Source organism: Dipodomys ordii, unplaced genomic scaffold (genome assembly GCF_000151885.1).
Source record: "Dipodomys ordii isolate 6190 unplaced genomic scaffold, Dord_2.0 Scaffold105, whole genome shotgun sequence".
Taxonomy (NCBI): Eukaryota; Metazoa; Chordata; class Mammalia; order Rodentia; family Heteromyidae; genus Dipodomys; species Dipodomys ordii.
The window spans coordinates 3680191-3703003 of NW_012267321.1; the positions used below are offsets into that span (position 1 = coordinate 3680191).

The following is a 22813-nucleotide window of genomic DNA, read 5'->3' on the forward strand; positions in this document are numbered from 1 at the left end:
CACCGGGCAGGCCACCGCCGCGCCGCCGCCCGCAGTGGCCAGCGACAGACGCGCCAGGCACTCGAGGCAGAAGACGTGTCCGCAGTCCAGGCGCTTGGGCAGCTTGAAGACGCCGTCGAAGGGCGAAACGCAGATGAGGCACTCGGAGGGCGAGGCGGGGGACAGCATGCGCCCCGAGCCCGGGCCACCGTCAGCCTCCTCCTCCTCCTCGTCGTCTGCGTCCTCACCGCTGCCCGGGCTGGGCGCGGCCCGGGCCCGGCGGAGCCAGGGCGGCCGCGGGCACGGCATCCGGACTCGGGGGTCGACGCCGAGCAGGAAAGGGTGGTGTGCACTGCGGTCCTGAGCCGGAGATGAGAACCAGGCAAGAGCGGCGCCGCCGCTGAGCACGAGGAGCTGGAGCTGGAGCTGGTGGAGCGTAGCCCGAACCGGCACGGCCCGCAGCCCAAGCAGGGCTCTTGCACCTGGAGACACCGCCGGTCTCCGCCTTCTCGGCCTACCTCTGGGCAGGAAAGAGCTGCCTGTTGGAGGAGGGAGCCCTGCCCAGGCCGCCCATCCTGCCCCGCACAACGAGCCCAACCTGTCCCGTGGCCCGCCCCGCCTGCCGCCCATCCTGGGGTGTTGAACCCCAAACCAGACCCGGAATGGATCCTGGGGGTGGATGGAGTGCTCCGGCACAGGAGGGAACCAACCGGCCTGAACACAACAGTGCCAGGCCCATAGTCCACGCCAATCCTGGGCCTGCATTGAAAAACTTAAGAAACCACCAGAAGGGCTGGGAAGGTGGCTCAGTGGTAGAGCGCTTGCCTTGCATGCATGAGGCCCTGGGTTCGATTCCTCACCACCACATAAGCAAAAAGAAAAAAAGCCGGAAGTGGCGCTGTGGCTCAAGTAGTAGAGCGCTAGCCTTGAAGAGCTGAGGGACAGTGGCCAGGCCCCATGACCGGACCTCCCCCCCAAAAAAGCCCAGGAACAGCGCACAGGCTGATCCAGGGCTCAGGACCCACACCTCAGCCAAGACGGGAAGGATGACTAGGTAGCAGTGATACACACACACACACGAACGAACAAGAAAACCTGTGAAGGTCACAAAAGGGAAAAAAGCTCAGGGATAACACCCAGGCCCAGCATTCAAGACCCATCACCGACCAAAAAAACAAAATCATGCTACTGGTTGGTGCAAGGGTGTACCAGCCTAGCCTGCACAGAAAGGTTTCATTCACACAACAATGGAAATCAGCTGCTACACAGAAGGGACACAAAGTTGGGCTACAGCCACAGGTTTCTTTCTACCTAATGTGATCCAACCAGGTCCTTTCCCAAACAGGCCCAATTCTTCTCATTTCCAGTAATGCTGGGATATTATACATGGCTGAGCCTATAAACTGGCTAGCCCTGAGGTGGTATATTTTTGAGTCAACAGTATTTTTCAGATGAACCTAATAGCCATGCCAGGAAAAGGAGTACTGACAACAGCCACAGGGAGATGATATTCTACTCCCTTAAAAACAGCCAAAGACACAGGCAAGTGAAATTCCCCAAAGGGCACTTTATTGGGCAGCAACCGAGAAATCAGCGATTTGACTTGGCCACACGCTCCAGCTCATCCTTCTTCTTGATGGCATAGGAGTTGGAAGAGCCCTAAAAAAAGAGATTGATTAGCTCTACGTTGGAAAGTTTCCCACGCCCACCTTGACACCTAAGGTAAATTCTGGATCTCCATTCACCTTGGCAGCATTGATAAGCTCATCCGCAAGGCACTCAGCGATGGTCTTGATGTTGCGGAAGGCAGCCTCACGGGCACCGGTGCAAAGCAGCCAGATGGCCTACAGAGAGCACAGGGCAGGGGGCCAGGTTAATCTAGCAGGATAGTGATAAATCCTCCAGTGATCTAGGCCCAATCTCAAAAACTTACCATGTAATGTGACCAACCATCAAGATGGGGGGGGGGGCATTGGCACACTAGGTATGGATTAGAAAGGCTATTCAGACAAGCTAGACAAGGGCTCCCCATGGCAGGAGATTCAAGATGTGCCACATATCATAGATATGTCACTGACCTGAAGGACAGTCATGCCAACCAATCTGATTCTCTACCACAATTACAAATTTCTTCATGTGGGTATCATATCTCCTGGCTTATATGATCCTCCTGTCCTGTCTTGAAGTAGCAGGGACTAAAGGTATGTAGGCACTATCAATCCAACCAACTCTTAAGTGGTCTAAGAAAACTAGTGTTGGGCTGGGAAGGTGGCTCAGTGGTAGAGCACTTGCCTTGCATGCATGAGGCCCTGGGTTCGATTCCTTAGCACCACATAAGCAAAAAGAAAAAAGCCGGAAGTGGTGCTGTGGCTCAAGTGGTAGAGCACTAGCCTTGAGCTGAAGAGCTAAGGGACAGCACCCAAGCCCAGAGTTCAGGCCCCACGACCGGACCCCCCCAAAAAAACAAAAAAGAAAACTAGTGTTAACAATGTACACTACCAACAATCTGAAAACAGATGGCTAAGAGCCAGGATCCACCCTGAACAAGGTAGGAATTCAGGAAGTTTCCTAAAGGGAAGTGAGGCTCTAGGTAAAGCATGCAGACAGGGACAAGCCTTCCCACCCACTCATGGTGGCAGTTCCTGCCCTGCCACCCACACAAGCTCCAGACCTACCTGATTCACCCGGCGCAGTGGGGACACATCCACAGCCTGCCTTCTCACTGTTCCAGCTCGCCCAATCCGAGTGGAGTCCTCCCGGGGCCCGCTGTTGATGATGGCGTTTACCAGAACCTGCAGAGGGTTCTGGAAGAAGAGGGCGTTGAGCCTGACATCTGACACATGTCCCTCCCTTTCTCAACTCAGGTCCATAGCCTGGCTTTGGCATGTGCCCAAGGGAAGCCTGTCTAGCCTGCCACACAATCCTACCTCACCAGTGAGCAGGTGGATGATCTCAAATGCGTGCTTGACGATGCGCACAGTCATGAGCTTCTTGCCGTTGTTGCGACCATGCATCATCATGGAGTTCGTGAGACGCTCCACAATGGGGCACTGTGCCTTGCGGAAGCGCTTGGCAGCATACCGTCCTGCGCTGTGGGGCAGGTACTTGGCATACTTCTCTTTCACTGCAATGTAATCCTGGAAAGGATTTGGGGAAGGTCTATGAAAGGGCTGTTAGAAGCAGGATAGGCACCAGCCAGAGACCAGAGAAAAGACTGGAAATCTACTCAGGGTATCAGTGGAATTACTTGCAATCTCAGTTGCCTTCCCAGGAAGTGTATGCAGAATCCCTCAAGAAAACTGCCTTTATCGTGGAAGAATGTGATCATAGATCATTTTTTTAAACAACTGACCCCTAAATATACCATGGGCACTATAGGTTACATAGCAGTACCCAGCATGCCAGCAGCAACTTTAAGTTCTGACAACTATCTACATACTGCTCAGCATCCTTTAGAGGGAAACAACCAACCCAGGGCAGAGAATCAAAGCCACAAAGAAAATGTGTAGGTTTATGCCCATGGCTGATGCTTGTAATTCTAACTACCCAGGAGGCTGAGGATTCTAGCTCAAAGCCAGTTCAGGCAGGACAGTCTACAAGACTTAACTCCAGCCAGGGGTGGGTAGCTCACACCTGTAATAATCCTATTCAGGAGGCTGAGATCTGAAGATTGTGGTTCAAAGCCAGCCCAGGCAGGAAAGTCCATGAGACTCTAATCTCCAATTAGCCACCATACATCTGGAAGTGGCACTGAGCTCAACTGGTGGAGACCTCACCTTGAGCTGAAGAGCTCAAGGACAGCACCCAGGCCCAGTTCAAGCCCCATGACTGCCAAAAAGAAAAAAAAGAAAAAAGCCTAGATGGGGAGATTGCAAAGGTAGAAGCATTTCATACACATATGAACAAAATAAAACCCACTAGCAGGACGCTAGTGGCTCATGTCTGTAACCCTAGCTACTCAGGAAGCTGAGATGTGAAGACTGAAGTTCAAAGCACGCCCAGGAAACTCGGTAAGACTCTTTATCTCCAATAAACCACTAGAAAACCGGAAGTGGTGCTGTGGCTCAAGCGGGATAAAGTGCTCAGGGAAAGTGCCCAGGCCCAGAGTTCAAGCCCCAGGACAAAAAAGGAAAAAACAACTACGGGCGGTGGAGGGAGATAAAACCCATTGAAGATCACAATGTATCAAACTAATCTTTGCATTATAAAATAGTTGAGCCAGGCCCTGGCTGATAGCTCACACCTGTAATCCTAGCTACTTAGAAGACTGAGAACTGAGATTCATGGTTCAAAGCCAGGGCTGGCAGGAAAATCTGTGAGATTCCTATCTCCAATTAACCACCAGAAAACTAGAGTGGCGCTGTAGCTCAAGGGGTAGACTAACACTAGTGTTGAGCTGAAGAGCTCAGTAACAGTAGGCAGGCTCAGAGTTCAAGACCTGCAAATTTTAGTTGGAAGCCATGAAGGGCAGAAGACTTCGCCTACCCTAAAATGTTTAGTATCTGGTCATTTAAGGAACTTCGGATAGGTGGATAAATCCAGTAGGATTGTATCAGTAGCACCACAAAAATAAGTTTGCAGACTTCCTAAACATTCCTATGAAAGTAAAGATCAGCCTGAAAAAGTTTTGAGTTATCTTTTAGGCACATTAGAGGCAATGAATGCTGGAGCTGGTGGCTAATGCTAGTCATTCTAACTAACTACTCAGGAGGCTGAACTTTGAGGATTGAATTTCAAAGCCAGCCTGTGCAGGAACCTTCCTGAGACTCCTATCTCCAATTAGCCACTAAAAGGCCAGAAGTAAAGGTGTGGGTGAAATGGTAAAACACTAGTCAATGAGGGAAAGTGTCAGGCTAGAGTAATAGTCACTGACCAAAAAAACAAAAGCTCAGGGACATGATGTGGGACAGGCAAGGAAAAAAGGGTTGGGGGGATAGGGGAAATGGGGGGGAGGCACACACAATACATTCTACTCCTCCAACTTCCATCGTAGTAACAAACTACAGCTTTCCAGTTGTGGGCTGGTGGCTCTTGCCTGTAATCTTAACTACCCAGGAAGCTGAAATTAAGGATTGAGGTTCAAAGCCAGCCTGGTATGTAACTTTCTGTTTATGTGGTGCAGAGTAATCCAACCCAGAGCCTCATGCATGGGAGGCAAGCACTCTACCATTGAGACGCGTTCCCAGCACAAACTAACTTTTTTTTTCTTTTGTGTTGGTCGTGGGGATTGAACTCTGAGACTGGGCGCTGTCCCTCAGCTCTTCAGCTCAAGGTTAGCACTCTACCACTTGAGCCTCAGTGCCCATTTCTGGCTTTTTTTTTGTTTATGTGGTGCTGAGGGATTGAACCCAGGGCCTCATGCATGTGAGGCAAGCACTCTACCACTGAGCCACCTTCCCAGACCCCCAAACTAACTTTTGATGGGTCATGGAGCTTAAACTAAACTTGGGAGCTGTTCTTGAGCTATTTCAAGCAAGGACAGCATTCTGCCACTTAGAGCTGCAGCACTACTTCTGGTTAGCTGGAGTCTTATCTGCTCAGGTTGGCTTTGAATGGTGACTCTCAGATCTCAGCCTCCTGAACAGCTAGTATTACAGGTGTGGAAGTAGCACTATGGCTCAAAGTAGTAGGGTGTTAGCCTTGAGCAAAAGAGCCTCAAAACAGGGGCCAGGCACTGAGCTCAAACCCCTTGGCCAATCAACCACACCCACACCCACCTTTTTTCTAAACAGACAATAGCCAAAACTCATGAGGCCCATGGATATGGCTCAGAGGTAGGATGCACACTAAAGGTCCTAGGTCCCATCTTACACCCAAAATGCTATGTGTAAAAGAGAACACTTGCTCAGTCTTTCCAAAAAACTCTGTATTACAGAAAAATACACTCCTGACCAATTGTTTAAACAGTCACTTTAACAGGGTGCAGGATATCCATTAACTACTCATACTATACTTAAAATTAGCAAATTACATGTACTTTACCACAAAAAGTAAAACCCATGACAATCCTAGAGGAAAAAAAAAACAACGGAAAAAAGCTGCTTAAGGTTAACATTGGTTAGTGGTTGAGCATTTACCTATTATATGTATAAAGTCCTGGGTTCAACCACTAGCTCTGGGGAAAAAACATCAAGAACTCCACAAAACACACTGTTGTTATAAAAGTTAAGACTCGCTGGACACCGGTGGCTCAAGCCTGTGTTCCTAGCTGAGGATCGCGGTTCAAAGCCAGCCCGGGCAGGAAAGTTCGTGAGACTCATCTCCAATCTTCAATAAACCACTAGAAAACCGGAAGAGGCGCTGTGACTCAAGTGGTAGACCGCTTGCCTTGAACTAAAGGTAGCAACACCCAAGCTCAGAGTTCTAGCACCACAACCGACCAAAAATAAGAAAAAGGTAAGCCTCGATGTGCTTTTTCTGGACCTCTTTCCTTTAGCCCTCACAAATCCAACTGCTTGCTGGGAAAGATGCAGGTTTTACGTGTCCTCTGCGCCCCAGGACTGGGCCGGCTCACCTGCAGGGAAATGTCGTTTATCTGCACATCGTCGGTGCTCCACTTCCCAAAAAGCTTGATGTCGGGGGTCTCTGCTACAGCTGGCGTGGCGGCCTCCCACTCGGTCATCCTGTGGGTGGGAATAGATGGTGAAAGCCAACACATAGAGCGGGAACACGAACGCCAAACTGGGGCGGATCGTCTTCTGACCTGGGGAGCTAGCAGGGACAGCAAGACCAACTTTCCCTACCTAGGGAACAGAATCAGGGACAAGAAGGACCATTGCGGCTACCCAGGAGCCCCAGGTCCAGACAAACCCGGTGCCCCATATCCTGGGGGAAGTCGCTCGGAGTCCGCAGGGCGACCTGTGGCCGACAAGAAGGGCGCCCAGCACGGACGAGTGAGACTGGACCTTTACAGCCCTGCATTCGTGAGAAACTCCAAGGTCGCCGGCCGCGATCGGGAGACTTAGGTTCGTAGAGAGTCCGAGAGGGTAAGCCTGCTAAACGCCTGGCTGGAGGCGTGGCTCCGGGTAGCGAGGCGCCCGGCGAGGCGAGGCCGGAGCTCGGTCCGGCGGCCCAGCAACTCCCGCGGCGGCGGGGACCAAGACGCCGGGGCAGCCTGCCCGCGCGCGCTCCCGAGGACGCGTCCTCCGGAGGGAATAGAAGGTCCAACCGGGAGCCGAGGGGTCGGCACCAGCCTACAGCGATGCAGACAAACTCGCAGACCCAGGACGGCTGTGCGGCCTCACCTGATCGCTAGGCAGGAGACTTCCGTCCGCTCCGCGTGGTCCGCGCGCCGCCCAAGCACAGACAGGAAGAGGTCGCGCGTAGCGGGCCGACGACTTTAAGGGCGTCGAACACTTCCGGGTCAGTGGCAGCGACACACGCGCGCGCAGAAGGACGGGAAGTGTTCTTGGACAAATCGAGAACGGTGACGCGCACGTTCTCGCCGCATGCGCACTTCTCGGAACGGCGACAAGCAGCTCTGGAGGATGTGCTACCTCAAGTACACCCTGGCTTGTGTCAAGCTGAGAGCATGCGCAGAAAGCGCCGCGAAGCCAATGCCGCCATGTTTAGAAAGGGTAGCAGTGGGGCGGAGCTCCGAGCCGCCGCCGGCCGCCTGGCTCGCCACTCTGGGGTTTCCGCTCGCGGCCGCCAAAGTGCTCCGCGCTGCTCCTGCCTTCGTGGCGTTGTTTGACGCGCACGCCAGTTCCGCCGGCCTCTGCTGGCCGCCAAGGACCCGAGCCACGTCCATGACTTCTCACCGTCCTCCGCCTTGTGCCAGGGGCATCGCCTCCGGCCCCGGGGCGGGATGGAGGGGAGGACCGAACCCCGGATCGGGGAGACCTCAGGGACTTTAGGGCAGCAGGGCCGGCCATGGGTCGCCCGAGTCTGCTCGTCGTGATAGCGGCCTCGCGGGAGCCAGGGAGGGGAGGCGGCGGGAGCGCGTGCCCTGGTGCGCACGCGACGGACGGACACCTGCAGGGGGAGGAGGGATGCAACCTTGTCCCGGAGGAGCACACTGCCCCCACCCTGCGGCTCTGCCAGAGGTGGCCTGTGAACCCCACCCCGCTTCTGCTTTCCTTTATTATTTTTTGGGGTCCGGTCGTGGGGCCTGAACTCGGGGCCTGGGCGCTGTCCCTCAGCTCTTCAGCTCAAGGCTAGTGCTCTACCCCTTGAGCCACGTCGCCACTTCCGGCTTTTTTCTTTTTGTTTATGTGGTGCTGAGGAATTGAACCCAGGGCCTCAGGCATGCGAGGCAAGCGCTCCACCACTGAGCCACCTTCCCAGCCCCTCCTTTATTTTTTTGAGAGGGGGTGCGGTCCGAAGCACGTCAAGGAGATGTTCTGTCACTTGAGCCTCACCTCCACTTCGTGTGTGTGTGTGTGTATGTGTGTGTGTGCGCGCGCGCGCGCATGTTGCCAGTCCTGAGACTTGAACTCAAGCCCTGGGCACTGAACCTGAGCCTGTCTGTGCTCAAGCTAGCACTCTACCACCTTCAAGCCATCAGTGGCTTGAAGCAGCAAGGAAAATAAAGATGGTCCCCTAGAACAGGGCTTTTGAATTTACAACACTTTCATTTTGAATAGATTTTTTAAGCCATCAAGTATGTGGTGATTGATTACAGCAGCCACAGAAAAAACTAAAATGCCTCAGATTTCCAATCTCCCTCTGCTGCCTTTGGCCCTTGCTTGCGTTTCACCTCTGTGAAGACTTGGACCACTTTAGGGTGACAGCCTGAGCTGTAAGCTGGGATGCAGCTTTCCCCCAGATTTGTAGGCAGCTTGCTAGATAAAGCTTTGCTGATCCTATGGTGTTCAGAAATCAGGCCATTTTTCTCCAGTACAACCTTTTCAGGGAGACATCCCCATTTTACATTGTCAGGGAAGCGCAAAAAAGAAAAAAGTAACTTCTCTAGTCTCACGGAAGCACAGCGAAGCTGGGAGTATAAAGAGGCTGGCCGCAGAGCATGGCCTCTTCCCACCTCCACTGGGCCTCCCAAGCATCACGTCCTCCATGGCTCCAAGGGGGTCTCCACACAGATGCAGTGCCCTAAATGTTTCTGCTCGGTGAACAAAACAATTTGGAATCAGACAGAGTAAGGGAGTCCAAGCCTCTCATCGCTGAAAGGCTGTCATTGCTGGAACAACTGTAATGACGTACACTCCGGATCTGCAGCAACACAGAGACAAAAGGACAACGCAAGGCAGGCGTATTTACTGTCCACACCTCCCGAAGGAAGGTGGCTTGCTTCTCCCAAGGCTGCGGGCTCCACCGAGGGCCAGCGGACTTCTGCCACGGGAACTGAGCAAAGCCGAAGGAAAACTGGCTTCGAGTCGGGGGCAGGTCCCCCCCAGCCCGGACCTTGTGCTGTCGGGTGAACTGCAAGGTCTCCGACTGGCTCGCAGCGTGGTTAAAGGGGCCGCAGGGGAGGGGATTCGCCGGAGACCCCTCTCCGCTCTCCAGGTACAGCACCCGGGGCTGGACTACATTTCCCAACAGCCCCCGCGCGGACGCAGGCCGCGCTCCAGCATTCGGTGGGGGAGCCGGGACTACATGTCCCAACAGCCCCCGCGGGACGCCGGCCCGTTCTTCCGTCGGGCCCAGGGCCTCGCGCTGGGGGAAGTGTCCTGTCATACTAGTACTCGGGGCTGAAATCGGAGAATCGCGGTTCAAAGCCAGCCCGGGCAGGAGACTCTTATGTCCAATGAACCACTAGAAATCGGAAGTGGTGCTGGCACTTGCTTTCAGCTGAAGAGCGCAGCAGGGACAGCGTTCGACTCTAATATTTTGTCAATCCTGGGGCTTGAACTCAGGTCCTTAGCGCTGTCCTGAGCTTCCTTTTCATGGCTAGCACTTTACCACAGAACCACTTCAGCTTTTTCTGTGTATGTGGTGCTGAGGAATCGAACCCAGGGCTTCAAGGAGCACTCTACCACTGAGCCACCTTCCCAGCCCGAAAACAAAGAACTTACAATTCACTGTTAGCTTAGCTCGCTGGATGGTGTTATCAGGGTTACTGGTAAAGCTCTTGTAGCAGCTTTGGATCGTCTCCTTTGTCATCGGGCCACACGGCGTCCACCCTGACAAGAGGAGAGGCCGGTGTTCCAGCCAGCCTGCTACTGCAGACAGCCAGACACCGCCCGCAGCCGGAGCAAGGCCCCTTCGTCTGGCTGGAGGCTTTCCCACTGCTCTGGGATGCGGGGTCGCGGGCTGTGGACCCTGTGGGCGGGAGGCGTGTGGAGGGCTTCCTGGGCACTGTCTGCAAGCCTCACCCAGGGCCCAGCCGTGAGGCAGCTGTAGGTGAGCTGGGGGCTTGGGCCTCAAGGTGGTGAGCCCCGGGCTGAGGGCCCTGTCCCCAGCACCTAGCTGACCCAGGCCCCCTGCTCACCCAGTCTGTGGACAGACTCCAGATGACCGTGGAACCCTGGGTCACAGGTGCCAGGCCCGGCTGGCCATCACGGACCCACAGCTGCTGAAGGAAGGTGTAGACGGGGAGGATGTGGTGGATGGGGAGGATGTGCAGGACAAGGAGGACGGAGTGCTCCAGGACCTGGTGCGCCCAGGCCTGCTTGGAGAACCGGTTCCCCCCTGGATTTTGGTGACAGGTGACAGCCAAGGTCAATACCTCTGTGGCTCAGACTCATCCCCTGTGGCTCAAGCCGGTCCCCAAGCGCGTGGCTGAGCTGGGTAGCCCTTGGGTGACAGGTGATAGGTGAGCTGGGGCGGGTGACAGGGGCCATGCTAAAGTCTGGTCTCTCTGGGCCCCTTTACCTGCCACCACCAGCTGCGCGGCCCGAACACCACCTGGCCGTTGGTCGGCGAGCCCGCCCCAGGAGCTGGTGCGGGGCTGCAGTGAGCCTGAGCCCTGGCGGCGGCGGGATGGCGGTCCGGCCCCGCGGGGCTCCAGGGTCCTCGGACCGTGTGTCCCCGGCTGCAGGGGGACAGTGAGTCCTGGGGACCAGAGACACAGACTTTTCCGGCCAGGGCTGTTTGGGAGGTTGGCAGGGGCTGGACCCGCAGGAGGCCTGCCCTGCCTCCCGGCCAAGCCTGCTTCTCTGCAGAAGCTGCCGGCCCAGGTGCTCATGGTGGAGCCCAGGACCGCGCCTACAGTCAGTGCAGGGGTCCGGGCGGGCGCCGCCTGCTGCGACCGGCAGATGCCGAGATGCCGTGCGTTTCGGCAACTACCGCTGCGTCCACCCGCATGCGGAGCCGCACTTCGCAGGATCGGCGCCCAGTGTGCCCGGGGAGCTGTGCGGGCACCGAGAGTGCCCGCGGGCGGAGCCCGTTCCCGGCCCTAAATCGGGGGGGGGGGTGTTCAGCGGGCAGCTGGCCAGGCTCTTCCTGGTGGTGTGCGGGAGGACGCCGGGCCTTGCACTCCACCCCACTGAGGTGACCTTTGTCTAGGAAGCTGACCTGGCAGCGACGCGACCCGGGGAAGAGGCTGAGCCGCTCCTCCCCGGAGTTGACATCATGGTCTCCCAGACTGTCTCTGCGGTGCCCAGCCAGCCCAGGCCTGGGAAGGGGCGGCTACGACGGGGCGAAGCGCCGCGTGTCGTGGTCCCTCGTGGTCTCATCTTTGCGGAATAAGCGCATGCTACACCGCAGGGGTTAGGGTTATGGCTCTATATAAAAAAAATTTTGTCAGTCGTGGGTCTTGAGCTTTGGGCCTGGGCACTGTCCTGTGCTCTTCAGCTCAAGGCTAGTGCTCTACCGCTTGAACCACAGCACCACTTCCAGTTTTCTAAGTGGTTTATTGGAGATAAGAGTTTCCCGGACTTTCTTGCCCAGGCTGGCTTTGAACAGTGATCCTCAGATCTCAAGCCTCCTGAGTAGCTAGGATGACAGGCGTGAGCCACCAGTGCCCAGTGGGGATGGCTTAATATTCGATAAACTGACTTGCAAGAAATTTTGTCTATTTCATCTAAAGGGGTCTGACTGCCTCAGTAATAGTTACTAATGTTCCTTTGTTTTTGGTCGGTTGTGGGGCCTGAACTCTGCCTGAGCGCTGTCCCTGAGCTCTTAGGCTCAAGGCTAGTGCTCTACCACTTGAGCCACAATGCCACTTCCAGCTTTTACTGCTTATGTGGTGCTGAGGAATCAAACCCAGGGCCTCATGCATGCAAGACAAGCACTCTACCACTGAGCCACCTTCCCAGCTCTCCTCCCCCCTTTTTTGTGTGCCAATCCTGGGGCTTGAACTCAGGGCCTGGGCACTGTCCCTGAGCTATCCAGCCAACTGGAGCTGTTCTAGCTTTTTTGATGATTAATTGGAGATAGGTCCTAAGGACTTTCCTGTTGAGGCTGGCTTCAAACCTTAGTCATCAGATCTCAACCTCCTGAGTAGCTAGAATTACAAGTGTGAGCCACCTATGCCTGGCTTCTTAAAAAAAAAAAGTCTGTGAAGTTGTTATGGCGTTTGTTCTTTCATGCATAATTGTCTCTCAATTTTTACTTGGGTAATACTGTGATTTTGAACTTAGGGCCTCATGCTTGCTAGATAAGATACTCAACCACTTGAGCCATGCCCCCAGTCCTTTATCTCAACTTTTTTTTTTTTGGTCGGCCGTGGGGCTTGAACTCGGCCTGGACGCTTTCTCTCAGCTCTTCAGCTGAAGGCGAGTGCTCTACCATTTGAGCTACAGTGCCACTTCCGGTTTTCTGGTGGTTTATTGGAGATAGGAGTCTCACGGTCTCTCCTGCCCAGGCTGGCTTTGAACCGCGATCCTCAGAACTCAGCCTCCTGAGTAGCTAGGATTACAAGTGAGCCACCAGTGCCTGGCTCAATTTTTTTTTTTTTGGTACTGCGGTTTTAACTCTGGGCCTAGATGCTGTCCTTTAGCTTTTCCGCTGAAGGATGGTGCTCTACCACTTGAGCCACAGCCCTTCTAGTTTTTTGTTGGTTAACTGGAGGTAAGAATCTCTCAGATTTGTCTGCCTGGGTTGGCATCCAACTGTGATCTTAAGCTCCTCAGTAGCTAGGATTACAGGTACCAGTTATTGATGCTGGCTGTCTCTTTTCTTGGTTTGTGAAGCATGGCTGTATTTACTGAAATGCTGACATATGTAGGTGCTTCCTGTTCCTGCCATGTGACCCCGGCCACTAGCTACATCTCTCTTCTCCTCTCCTCCATGACACATAGATCACTATGTTGGTCTCTTTTGAGAATTATAAGATGATGTATGTAAAGTACTTGGAAGACTATCTAGTACTCACACAAGTCCTTAAAACTCATTTTCCTGGTGTCAGGGGCTCATGCCTGTAATCCTAGCTACTCAGGAGGATGAGATCTGAGGATCACAGTTCAAATCTAGCTGGGGCAGGAAAGTCTATAAGACTCTTATCTCCAATAAACTACCAGAAAACTGGAATTGGTGCTGTGGATCAAGTGGTAGAGTGCTCTCCTTGAGTTGAAGAGCTCAGGGACAGTGCCCAGGGCCAGAGTTCAAACCCAAAACCAATAAAAAAAAATATATATATTTTTTCCTCTGACCTCTTTCCTTTTAGACAAACACAGACAGACACACATCTCAGGGTGACGTTGGTGTGTTTCCAAAGGCTGCTGAGGCTTCTCAGTTCTTGCCCTGTCCCTGGCTCTTTCAGAAGTCAGGGTTTCTTAGACTCGGTCACTACAGCACCGTGATGTGGACCCTCAGGTGCACAGTGAGTGCAGAGCTGCGGCTGAAGGCCTTCCCACAGTCACTGCACTTATAGGGCTTCTCTCCCGTGTGGACCCGCCGATGCTCGATGAGGGACGAGCTCTGCGCGAAGGCCTTCGCACAGACCTTGCACTGATAGGGCTTCTCTCCAGAGTGGATTCGCAGGTGTCTGATAAGAGCTGAGCCATCACTAAAGGCCCTCCCACATGCATCGCACCTGTAGGGCTTCTCCCCGGTGTGGACGCGCTGGTGCTGTGTGAGGTGGGTGCTCTGGCTGAAGGTCTTGCCACATTCCTCGCACTCATATGGCCGCTCCCCCGTGTGCACGCGCTGGTGCTGCGTGAGGTGGGTGCTGCGGCTGAAGCTCTTTCCACAGGCCCCACACTGGTAGGGCTTCTCCCCAGTGTGAGTCCTTTGATGCTGTGCCAGGTGGGTGGCCCGGCTGAAGGCCTTTCCACACTCCTCGCACACATGAGGCTTTGCTCCTGTGTGTACTACCTGGTGCTGGACAAGGTGGGTGCTGCGGCTGAAGGCTTTCCCACACTCACTGCAGGCATAGGGTGTCTTCCTGGAGTGGCTCTTCTGATGGGCTGTGAGGGCCAGGGTGTTCTGGAATGTTTTCCTGCACTCCCCACACCTCGAGAGCTTCTTCTCCGAGTATGTATATGAAGGCACTTTCCTATACCCATCCGACAGACCTAGTTTCTCCGCAGAGGGAGTCTTCTCTTGGGAGGGGAGAGCTGGCCACATGTTGGTACTGGGTCTTGGGGCTCCACACTCAGAGCCAGGCTGATCTGGAGGGGTGTCCTTACTAGGTTTGGTTTTCCTAAAAGCCAGCTCTTGGGGTGCAGACTTTGTCCAGATGGCCCTTAAGAGCTCTGTCCCACTCTGCAAGCTGTCCTCAGGTTCACAAGCATTGACGAAGGCAGGTCCAGGAGAAACACCTCTCATGAGTGTTTCAGTGGTGTTATCTGGTGATCCCAACTCTTCTGAGTTGCTCTGTTTGCAGTTTGCCTCTGCAGATTCAGCTCCCAGCTCCCATCCTGAAACAAACCTCAGTGTCACTACTTCTGACAACAAAATAAACCTACAGAGAAATCTGCGTAAGTGTGTTTATGTGTCTGAGAGAGGGGAGGAAGGAGAGAGGGAGAAAGGGAGAAATGTTATCAAGTGATCTATCTTCCTGAAACAGTCATATCTAAGCCCTTTACTGTTCTTGATATTTTGGTCAGTTGTAACCATGGCTAAAGTACAAAAGTGAGTGTCGTGACCCCAGGCCAAAGCATGTGTGCCCATCTTACCCAGTCGAGTTCTGCCCCCAAGATGTTGTAACTCTTCCTTACCTCTCTTGTGCAGCATCTTAGTTAGATTCTCCACCAGCATAGCAGCTTCCTCTCCACTCTTAGGGCACTGGGCCACCACCCATGCCTGGATCTTAGCAGGCAGTGAGCCTAGGAACTGCTCTAGCACTAGCAGCTCCAGCATCTGCTCCTTGGTGCACAGCTCAGGCTGTAGCCACTGGTGGCACAGCTCTCTCAGCTGGATCAGCGCTGCATGGGGGCCAGATGCCTCCTCATAGTGGAAGTGCCGGAAGCGCAAACGTGCAGCCTCAGGGTAGGCAGAAGGACTGGGGCTGAATTCCTGGCCCTGGGAGAGATCAGCCTCTTCCTCTTCCTCCTCTACCTTCACCTGAAGGAAGCTGTTGTATTCCCAGGGCACTGGGCTCAGGGGACAGTTTGGGGTGGCCATTAGGCAACAGTACCATGGGATGGCTGGAGCCTTAGAACTGGGTCAGCTGCAATGGCAGAATTTCATTGCCACCTGGAAGAGGGAAAAGTCAAGCAGGTGTAGGATTAGAGTCTGTGAGACAGATGATAATAATCAGAATAGTCCATTTGGTGCTAAGCCTGATTCTTTTTTTTTTTGGGGGGGGGGAGTCAGTCGTGGGGCCTGAACTCTGGGCCTGGGCGCTGTCTCTCAGCTCTTCAGCTCAAGGCTAGCACTCTACCACTTGAGCATCAGCCCCACTTCTGGCTTTTTCTGCTTATGTGGTGCTGAGCAATCAAACCCAGGGCCTCATGCATGCAAGGCAAGCACTCTACCACCAAGCCACCTTCCCAGCCCCTAAGCCTGATTCTTAAAACTTACAACACTCAGCAGGTGGCAACTTCCTTCCCATTGCAGGGATTTGCAAACAGTCACAGAAGACTGTTCAAAGATTTGGATAGGCCAGGCACCAGTGGCTTGTGCCTGTTATCCTAGCTATTCAGGAGGCTGAGGTCTGAGGAGTGCAGTTCAAAGCCAGCCCGAGCAGGAAAGTCTGTGAGACTCTTTTCTCCAATAAACCACTAGAAAACTGGAAGTGGTGCTGTGGCTAAGTGGTAGAGCGCTAGCCTTGAGCTGAAGAGCTAAGGGACAGCGCCCAGGCCCAGAATTCAAGCCTCACAACTGACCAAAAAAAAAAAAAAGACTCAGCCAGGAAGTGGTGGCTCACACCTGTAACCCAAGCTACTCAGGAGGTTGAGATCTGAGGACTGCAGTTCAAAGCCAGCCTGAACTGAGCTGATCGCCAGGATGCTGAGCTACAATGCAAGCAAACCTATGGCCAACCAAGGCTCCTCTTCAGAGCTAGATCCCGCTTCCTGTCCTCAACCCAGGCAGCTAATGACAATACCCTCACTTTCATTTTTTAGGAGTGGTACTGGGACTTGAACTCAGGTCTAGGCGCTATTCCTGAGATTTTGGGCTCAAGACCAGTGCTCTTCCACTTGAGCCACAGTTTCACTTCCTGGTTTATTGGAGGGTCTCACAGACATTTCACTCCTTTGAGGGACTTTCCCTCATGGTGCAGGGTTTTAGAACTCCTGATCCTACGAAAAGCTGTAAGCACCCTCTCTAGCCATCTTAACTTTCAAATGCTCCATATATTTATAGGCGTCCCTGAGATGGGGGCAATACTGCTCCTGGGTCCAAAGCCAGGGGAGAGTTCCAGAATAATAATTTAAAAAATTGGCAAAATGTTATTTATAATGAGTGTGTGTGTGTCCTGGTACTTGAACTCAGGGCCAGGGCTCTGTTCCTGAGCTTTTGTGCTCAAGGCCGGCGCTCTAACACTTTGAGCCACCGCTCTATTTTGGGGTTTTGGCGGTTTATTGGAAGTAAGAGTCTCACGGACCTTCCTGCCCGGTCTGGCTTTCAACCGTGATCCTCGGATCTTAGCCTCTTGAGTAGCTGGGAGGCCAGGCGTGAGCCACCGGCGCCCGGCTATTTACGATGAATTTTAAAAAGGAAACCAAACCTAATTGAGAGGGAACGGCGCCGACCTCGGGAGGTGGCTATGGGGTTACTGGCCGCCGCCCAGGCTCGCACGGCCGGGCCGGGTCGGGTCGGGCCCGGCTCCTCACCCCGGCGCCGACCGCCACGCACGCTCCGTCCACCGCACAGGCTCGCACGGTGGGGCCAGGCCCGGCTCCTCACCCCGGCGCAAGCCGCCCCCAAGCTCCGTCCGCCGCACAGGCTCGTACCACGGCTCGCTCCAGCCTGGGTTTTGGCTCCAGAGAGCTCCAGCAGAGCGGCTGACACTTCCAGTAGCGCTTCCGTGCTGACGTACTCGCCTGCGCCCCAGGACCTCGTTCCCAGCATGCCCCGCGCAAGTCCAGCCCCCGATTGGTCACACCCAGGACTACAAGTCCCAGAGGGCGCAGCGATCAGGCCTCCAATGCGTAGTCGCGGTGGGCTTCCTCTCAGCGCGTCTGGCGCTGCTCGCCGTCCTGCTCTGTCCTGCATGCCTGCATCCCGTCTTCTTCTCAGAGGTTCTCATGGCTTCTCTTGACTTTGCTGTTGTCCTCTTTAAATTTTCTTCCTACTTTTTAGAATCTTAAACGCTATATATAAACATATGTGGGCGCTAGGAAGGTGGCTCAGTGGTACAGTGTTCATCTAGCTTGCCTGAGGCCCTGGGTTTGATTCCTCAGCACCACATAAGCAGAAAAGCCTGAAGTGGCGCTGTGGCTCAAGTGGTAGAGGTTAGCCTTGAGCAAAAGAAACTCAGGGACAGTGCCCAGGCCCTGAGTTCAAGATCCAGGACTGGCAAAAAAGGAAAAAATTGGGATAATCTTTGCCATCCTGAGCGGGGAGGGGAATGTTTGAAAACAAGGCTGAGACACGTAGAACCCTGAGGACAGATGTTGGTCTGGCTCCTAGGTCAAGCATCAATTTGCCTTTCCTGAACACCTCAGCATGAGCATACTCAGTAATCATTTCCTGTGACATCTGCAACTACTCAAAACGGGGTACCATCATCACCCTACTTTGCAGGTTGGAAAATAGAGACACAAAGAAATTAAGTCAGTCTAGTGCTGGTGGCTCACACCTGTCATCCTAGCTACTAGAAGGCTGACAACTGAAGCCAGCCTGGGCAGGAAAGTCTGTGAGACTCCTCCAATTAACCAACAGAAAACCAAAATTGGCTCAAATTGGTAGAGTGTGGGCTGGGAAGGTGGCTCATTGGTAGAGCACTTGCCTTGCATGCCTGAGGCCCTGGGTCCGATTCCTCTGCACCACATAAGCAAAAAGAAAAAAGCCGGAAGTGGCACTTTGGCACAAGTGGTAGAGCACTAGCCTTGAGCTGAAGAGCTGAGGGACAGCGCCCAGGCCCCACGACTGGACCCAACAAACAAACAGACAAATTGGTAGAGTGTTAGCCTTGAGAGAAAAAGCTCAGGGACAGAGCCCAGGCCCTGGGTTCGAGCCCCATGATTGACAAAGAAAATAGGAGGAAATTAAGTCAAAGACTGTGTTGTCAGTAATTAGTAGAGTTGGACTTTTGTGCCTTCAAAAAGGTATATTTTAGAGAAGTCTGACTCTTTAGCTCAGTGAGTTCAGCAAATGCACATTCCTTTGCAACTACCATCGAGATGGAGCTCTAGAATGTTCTCCTTTTTGTTGTTGTTTGTCATGGGGCTTGAACTCTGGGCCTGGGCTCTGTCCCTGAGCAATTCAGTTCAAGGTAAGTGCTCTACCACTTGAGCCACAGCACCACTTTCTCTAGAATGTTCTGAAAGGATGGAGATGTTCTGAAGTAGTAGTATACAACAATGCACGATCAGCACCCACATAGCTCTTGGACTGGAAATAAAGTTGGAAACAAGGCCCAGTTTTTTTTTTTTTTTCAGGTAAGGGGTAGGTTTATTCAGTAGACCTGCTGGGACCAGGCAAGGTTGGCACTCCATGTGGCTGGCAAAAGAGAGAAAAGAGCTAGAAAAGAGCAGAGAGAGCAAGAAAAGAACAGAGAGAGCTAGAAACAAACAGAGAGAGAGCTAGAAACGAACAGAGAGAGCTAGAATAGAACACAGAGAGAGCTAGAATAGAACAGAGTGAGCTAGAATAGAACAGAGAGAGAACAAGGCCCAGTATTAACCAAAAAAAGAAAAGAAAGGTAGACACATGAAGAAATGTTCAACATCCCTAGCCATAAAAGAAATGCAAATCAAAACAACATTGAGATATCACCTCACTCCAGTTAGAACGGCAAAAATCAAGAACTCTAACAACAACAGATGCTGGAGGGGATGTGGACAGAAAGGAACCTTACTTCATTGTTGGTGTTCAACCACTTTGGAAAGCAGTATGGAGGTTCCTCAAAAGACTTCACATAGAACTCCCCTATGACCCAGCAAATCCCACTTTTGGGCATTTACCCAAATGTTTACAAACAAGACCACACTAAAGCTACCAGCACAACAATGTTTATTGCAGCATTATTTACCATAGGTAAGATATGAAACCAACCCAGATGCCCCTCAGTAGATGAATGGATCAAGAAAATGTGGTATATATATATATACAATGGAATTCTATGCCTCCATCAGAAAGAATGACATTGCCCCATTTGTTAGGAAATGGAAAAACTTGGAAAAAATTATATTAAGTGAAGTAAGCCAGGCCCAAAGAAACATAGGTCCCATGGTTTCCCTTATTTGCAATATCTAGTATATGTATGAGTCAAGCGGAAAAGGTCAGATAATGTGATGTCAGGAAAATGAACCCTTAGATATGTATTTTAATGTTTTTTTCTTTCATGCATGTGTTTCTAACGCATTTATAAGATTATCTCTTTGTTGCTTTGTATGTCCCTCCCCCACAGTATAATGCCTGCTTTCACTATATTTGATGTCAGTATAACTTGTGGAGGAGATGGGGAAAAACCAGTTGTTTAAGGATACAGGTGGACCTGTTGCAACAATGAGAAGTACAAGTTGTCATGTCCAAAACGAGCTTTACAACGTCGGTGCGGGGGAGGGGGGGAAGGGGGAGAAGGAGAAGGATTGGGATTGGGGGGGAGGGGGGAGGCTGGGAAGGGATGTGAAGGGTAAACCAAAGGAGGAGGCTGCAATGCTTGGTAAGAAATGTACGCATTATCCTGCCCATGTAATTGTAACCCCTCTGTACAGTATGTTCACAAATAAAATAAAATTAAATTAAAAAAAAAGAAAAGAAAGGGATGGGGGGGAAGGGGGGAACATGATGAAGAGAAGGAGAAAGACAGCTAGGTGGTATGGGCCTGCAGGAGTTCCAGCTGCATTTGTAATTCAATTAATTTACTAGCACCAGGAGTTTCCTCATGCTCAGCTTGATGTCACACGCTGAGATGTGCCCTCATCTCCCAGTAACTATTTCAAGTTAGCTAGTTTTAGCAAAGGAATCCTAACCACGTGATAGATCAGAGCTAGGATATTTCAGCCCCATGGACAGCAACCATTGCAGCCTTGGCCTAGAAATGTTACTACACTACTTGAGCCATACTTCTAGTCCAGCAATTTGCTGATTGACTTTTCTGCCTGGACTGGCTTTGAACTTTGATCCTCTGGGCTGAGTAGCTAGTATTATAGGCATGAGTCACTAGTGCTAGGCTTAATTTCTCATTTTTAAGAGAAGAGAAAAAATTCAAAACAGAGGCTAGGAAAGGTGGCTCAGTGGTAGAGTACTTGCCTTGCATGCATGAGGCCCTGGGTTCGATTCCTCAGCACCACATCAACAGAAAAAGCTGGAAGTGGCGCTGTGGCTCAAGCAGTAGAGCACTGGCCTTGAGCTGAAGAGCTGAGGGACAGTGCCCAGGCCCAGAGTTCACATCCACGACTGGCCAAAAAAAAAAAAAAAATCAAAACAACAATGTGCAAAACTCAATTTCAGAATCCATCAACATAGTTTTGCCTTTCATCTTTAAAAATATGTGCTAAAGCTGGGCGCCGGTGGCTCATGTCTGTAATCTAAGGTACTCAGGAGGCTGAGATCTGAGGATCATGGTTCAAAGCCAACCAGGGCAGGAAAGTCTGTGAGACTCTGATCTCCAATGAACCACCAGAAAACCAGAAGTGGCACTGTGGCTCAAGTGGTAGAGCGCTGGCCTTGAGCTGAAGAGCTGAGGGACAGCGCCCAGGCCCAGACTTCAAGCCTCACAGACCACCACCACCAACAACAAATGTGCTAAAGGGCCTGGGAAGTTGGCTTAGTGGTAGAGTGCTTGCCTAGCATGCATGAAGCCCTGGGTTTGACTCCTCAGTACCACATAAGCAGAAAAAGCTGGAAGTGGCACTGTGGCTCAAGAGATAAGAGTGCTAGTCTTGAGGAAAAGAAGCTCAAGGACAGTGCCCAGGCCCTGAGTTCAAGCCCCAGGACTGGTAAAAACAAAACAAAAAAAACCCCACAAAAATATGTGCTAAACAAGCCAGGACAAAAAAGTCTCTGAGACTCTCATCTCCAATAAACTACTCAGAGAAAGCCATAATTGGCACTGTGGCTCAAGTGGTAGAATGCTAGCCTTGAGCAAAAGCAGCTCAGTGATAGCACCAAAGTCTTGAGTTCAAGCTCTAGGACTGGCCAAAAAAAAAGAAAAAAAATCGTAAGCTTCCTCTCTTCTGTCTTACTTTTTTATTTACTTATTTTTTCCAGTCCTGGGGCTTGAACTCAGGGCGTGGGCACTGTCCTTGAGCTTCTTTTGCTCAAGGCTAGCACTCTACCACTTGAGCCACAATGCCACTTATGGCTTTTTCTTTGTACCTGGTACTGAGGAATTGAACCCAGGGCTTCATGCATGCTATGCAAGCACTCTACCACTGAGCCACATTCCCAGCCCCTTTTTATTTTTTAATTTTTTGTTGGTCATGGGACTTGAATTCTGGGCCTGGGCTCTTTCCTTCAGCTCTTCAGCTCAAGGCGAGCACTCTACCACTTGAGCCACAGTGCCACTTCTGGTTTTCTGGTTTATTCGAGATAGGAGTCTCACAGTCTTTACTACAGGGGCTGGCTCCTCAGATCTCAGCCTCCTGAGTAGCTAAGATTACAGGGATGAGCCACTGGCACCCTGCTTTTATTTTTATTTTTTTGTTTGTTGTGGGGCTTAAACTCTGGGCTCTTCAGCACAAGGCAGGAGCTCTACCACTTGAGCCACAGTGCCACTTCTAGTTTTCTGGTGGTTTATTGGAGATAGGAGTCTCATGGACTTTCCTGCGGGGCTGGCTTTGAACCCTGATCCTCAGATCTCAGCCTCCTGATTAGCTAGGATTACAGGTGTGAGCCACCGGCACCCGGCTTCCCTTTTTATATTTTTGAGATTGGCTTTTGCTACATTATCCAAGGTAGTTTTGAGCTCCTCTTGCCTTAGCTTTGAAGTAGTTTGGTGCTATCAAGATGGAGCTCTAGAATTTTCTGGAAGGATGGAAATGTTCTGGAGTTGTGGCTCTAGCTCTGTCTAGAGACTCCCATGCTCTGTTAGACTAGGCAGCAATAGACATTACAGGCATGAGTGCCTGTACCAACACTTCACCCTCAATACTACATGAAAATCAGCAGAAGGCAGGACACATAAAAAGGAAGAAGAAATAGGGGGGATAGTAGCCTAAGCCAGGATGGGGAGGACAGGAAGGTAGAACATAGGTGGCAGGAGCAGGGTGTTTGGGATTTGGCTTCTGAAAACTTACAGCTTTATATTGGCCTCTTGTACCACCCACCTCGCCCAGAGCCTTGGGCTATCATCCTGGGTCTCTCTAGCTAGTCTCTAGGCTGCTGGGTTGAGCAGCTACAGGGCACAGGGTAATAGAGCTGTGGTCTCAGTCCTGGGTGGAAGTTCCAGGTTACTGATAACCTGCATGATCAGATGACAGCTTCCATAGCAGAGTTT

The 22813-nt window shown here is 52.2% G+C and overlaps 3 protein-coding genes across 3 annotated transcripts in view; all 3 read right to left on the reverse strand.

The window, feature by feature from the left end:
* The window catches only part of Rnf225 (ring finger protein 225), a 1038-nt gene extending 750 nt beyond the window's left edge, over positions 1-288 (reverse strand). The window contains exon 1 of the mRNA XM_013027647.1: positions 4-288. Coding sequence (XP_012883101.1) covers positions 4-288 — 285 coding nt within the window. The remainder of the gene's footprint in view (positions 1-3) is intronic.
* Positions 289-1522: 1234 nt separating this feature from the next.
* On the reverse strand, positions 1523-7311 carry Rps5 (ribosomal protein S5). Its single transcript, XM_013027808.1, has 6 exons — positions 7224-7311; positions 6494-6602; positions 2907-3116; positions 2655-2783; positions 1725-1823; positions 1523-1638 (listed from the first exon to the last, which is right to left on the reverse strand). The coding sequence occupies exons 2-6, from the start codon at positions 6599-6601 to the stop codon at positions 1570-1572; spliced, it is 615 nt and encodes a 204-aa protein (XP_012883262.1). The 5' UTR covers position 6602; positions 7224-7311; the 3' UTR covers positions 1523-1569.
* Positions 7312-13506: 6195 nt separating this feature from the next.
* Positions 13507-17248, reverse strand: Zscan22 (zinc finger and SCAN domain containing 22). Its single transcript, XM_013027787.1, has 3 exons — positions 17160-17248; positions 14979-15456; positions 13507-14678 (listed from the first exon to the last, which is right to left on the reverse strand). Exons 2-3 carry the CDS (start codon positions 15382-15384, stop codon positions 13606-13608), a joined length of 1479 nt encoding a protein of 492 aa, XP_012883241.1. The 5' UTR covers positions 15385-15456; positions 17160-17248; the 3' UTR covers positions 13507-13605.
* Between the last annotated feature and the right edge of the window lie 5565 nt (positions 17249-22813).

Excerpts from the sequence above, each read along its gene's own strand:
- Rps5 (XM_013027808.1), bottom strand. The coding sequence starts at position 6,601 with ATGACCGAGTGGGAGGCCGCCACGCCAGCTGTAGCAGAGACCCCCGAC. Across the intron at positions 3,117-6,493 it reads TAAACGACATTTCCCTGCAG|GATTACATTGCAGTGAAAGA; the intron begins GTGAGCCGGCCC and ends AATCCTTTCCAG. Across the intron at positions 1,824-2,654 it reads CACTGCGCCGGGTGAATCAG|GCCATCTGGCTGCTTTGCAC; the intron begins GTAGGTCTGGAG and ends TGCTCTCTGTAG.
- Zscan22 (XM_013027787.1), bottom strand. The coding sequence starts at position 15,384 with ATGGCCACCCCAAACTGTCCCCTGAGCCCAGTGCCCTGGGAATACAAC. Across the intron at positions 14,679-14,978 it reads TAAGATGCTGCACAAGAGAG|GATGGGAGCTGGGAGCTGAA; the intron begins GTAAGGAAGAGT and ends GGTTTGTTTCAG.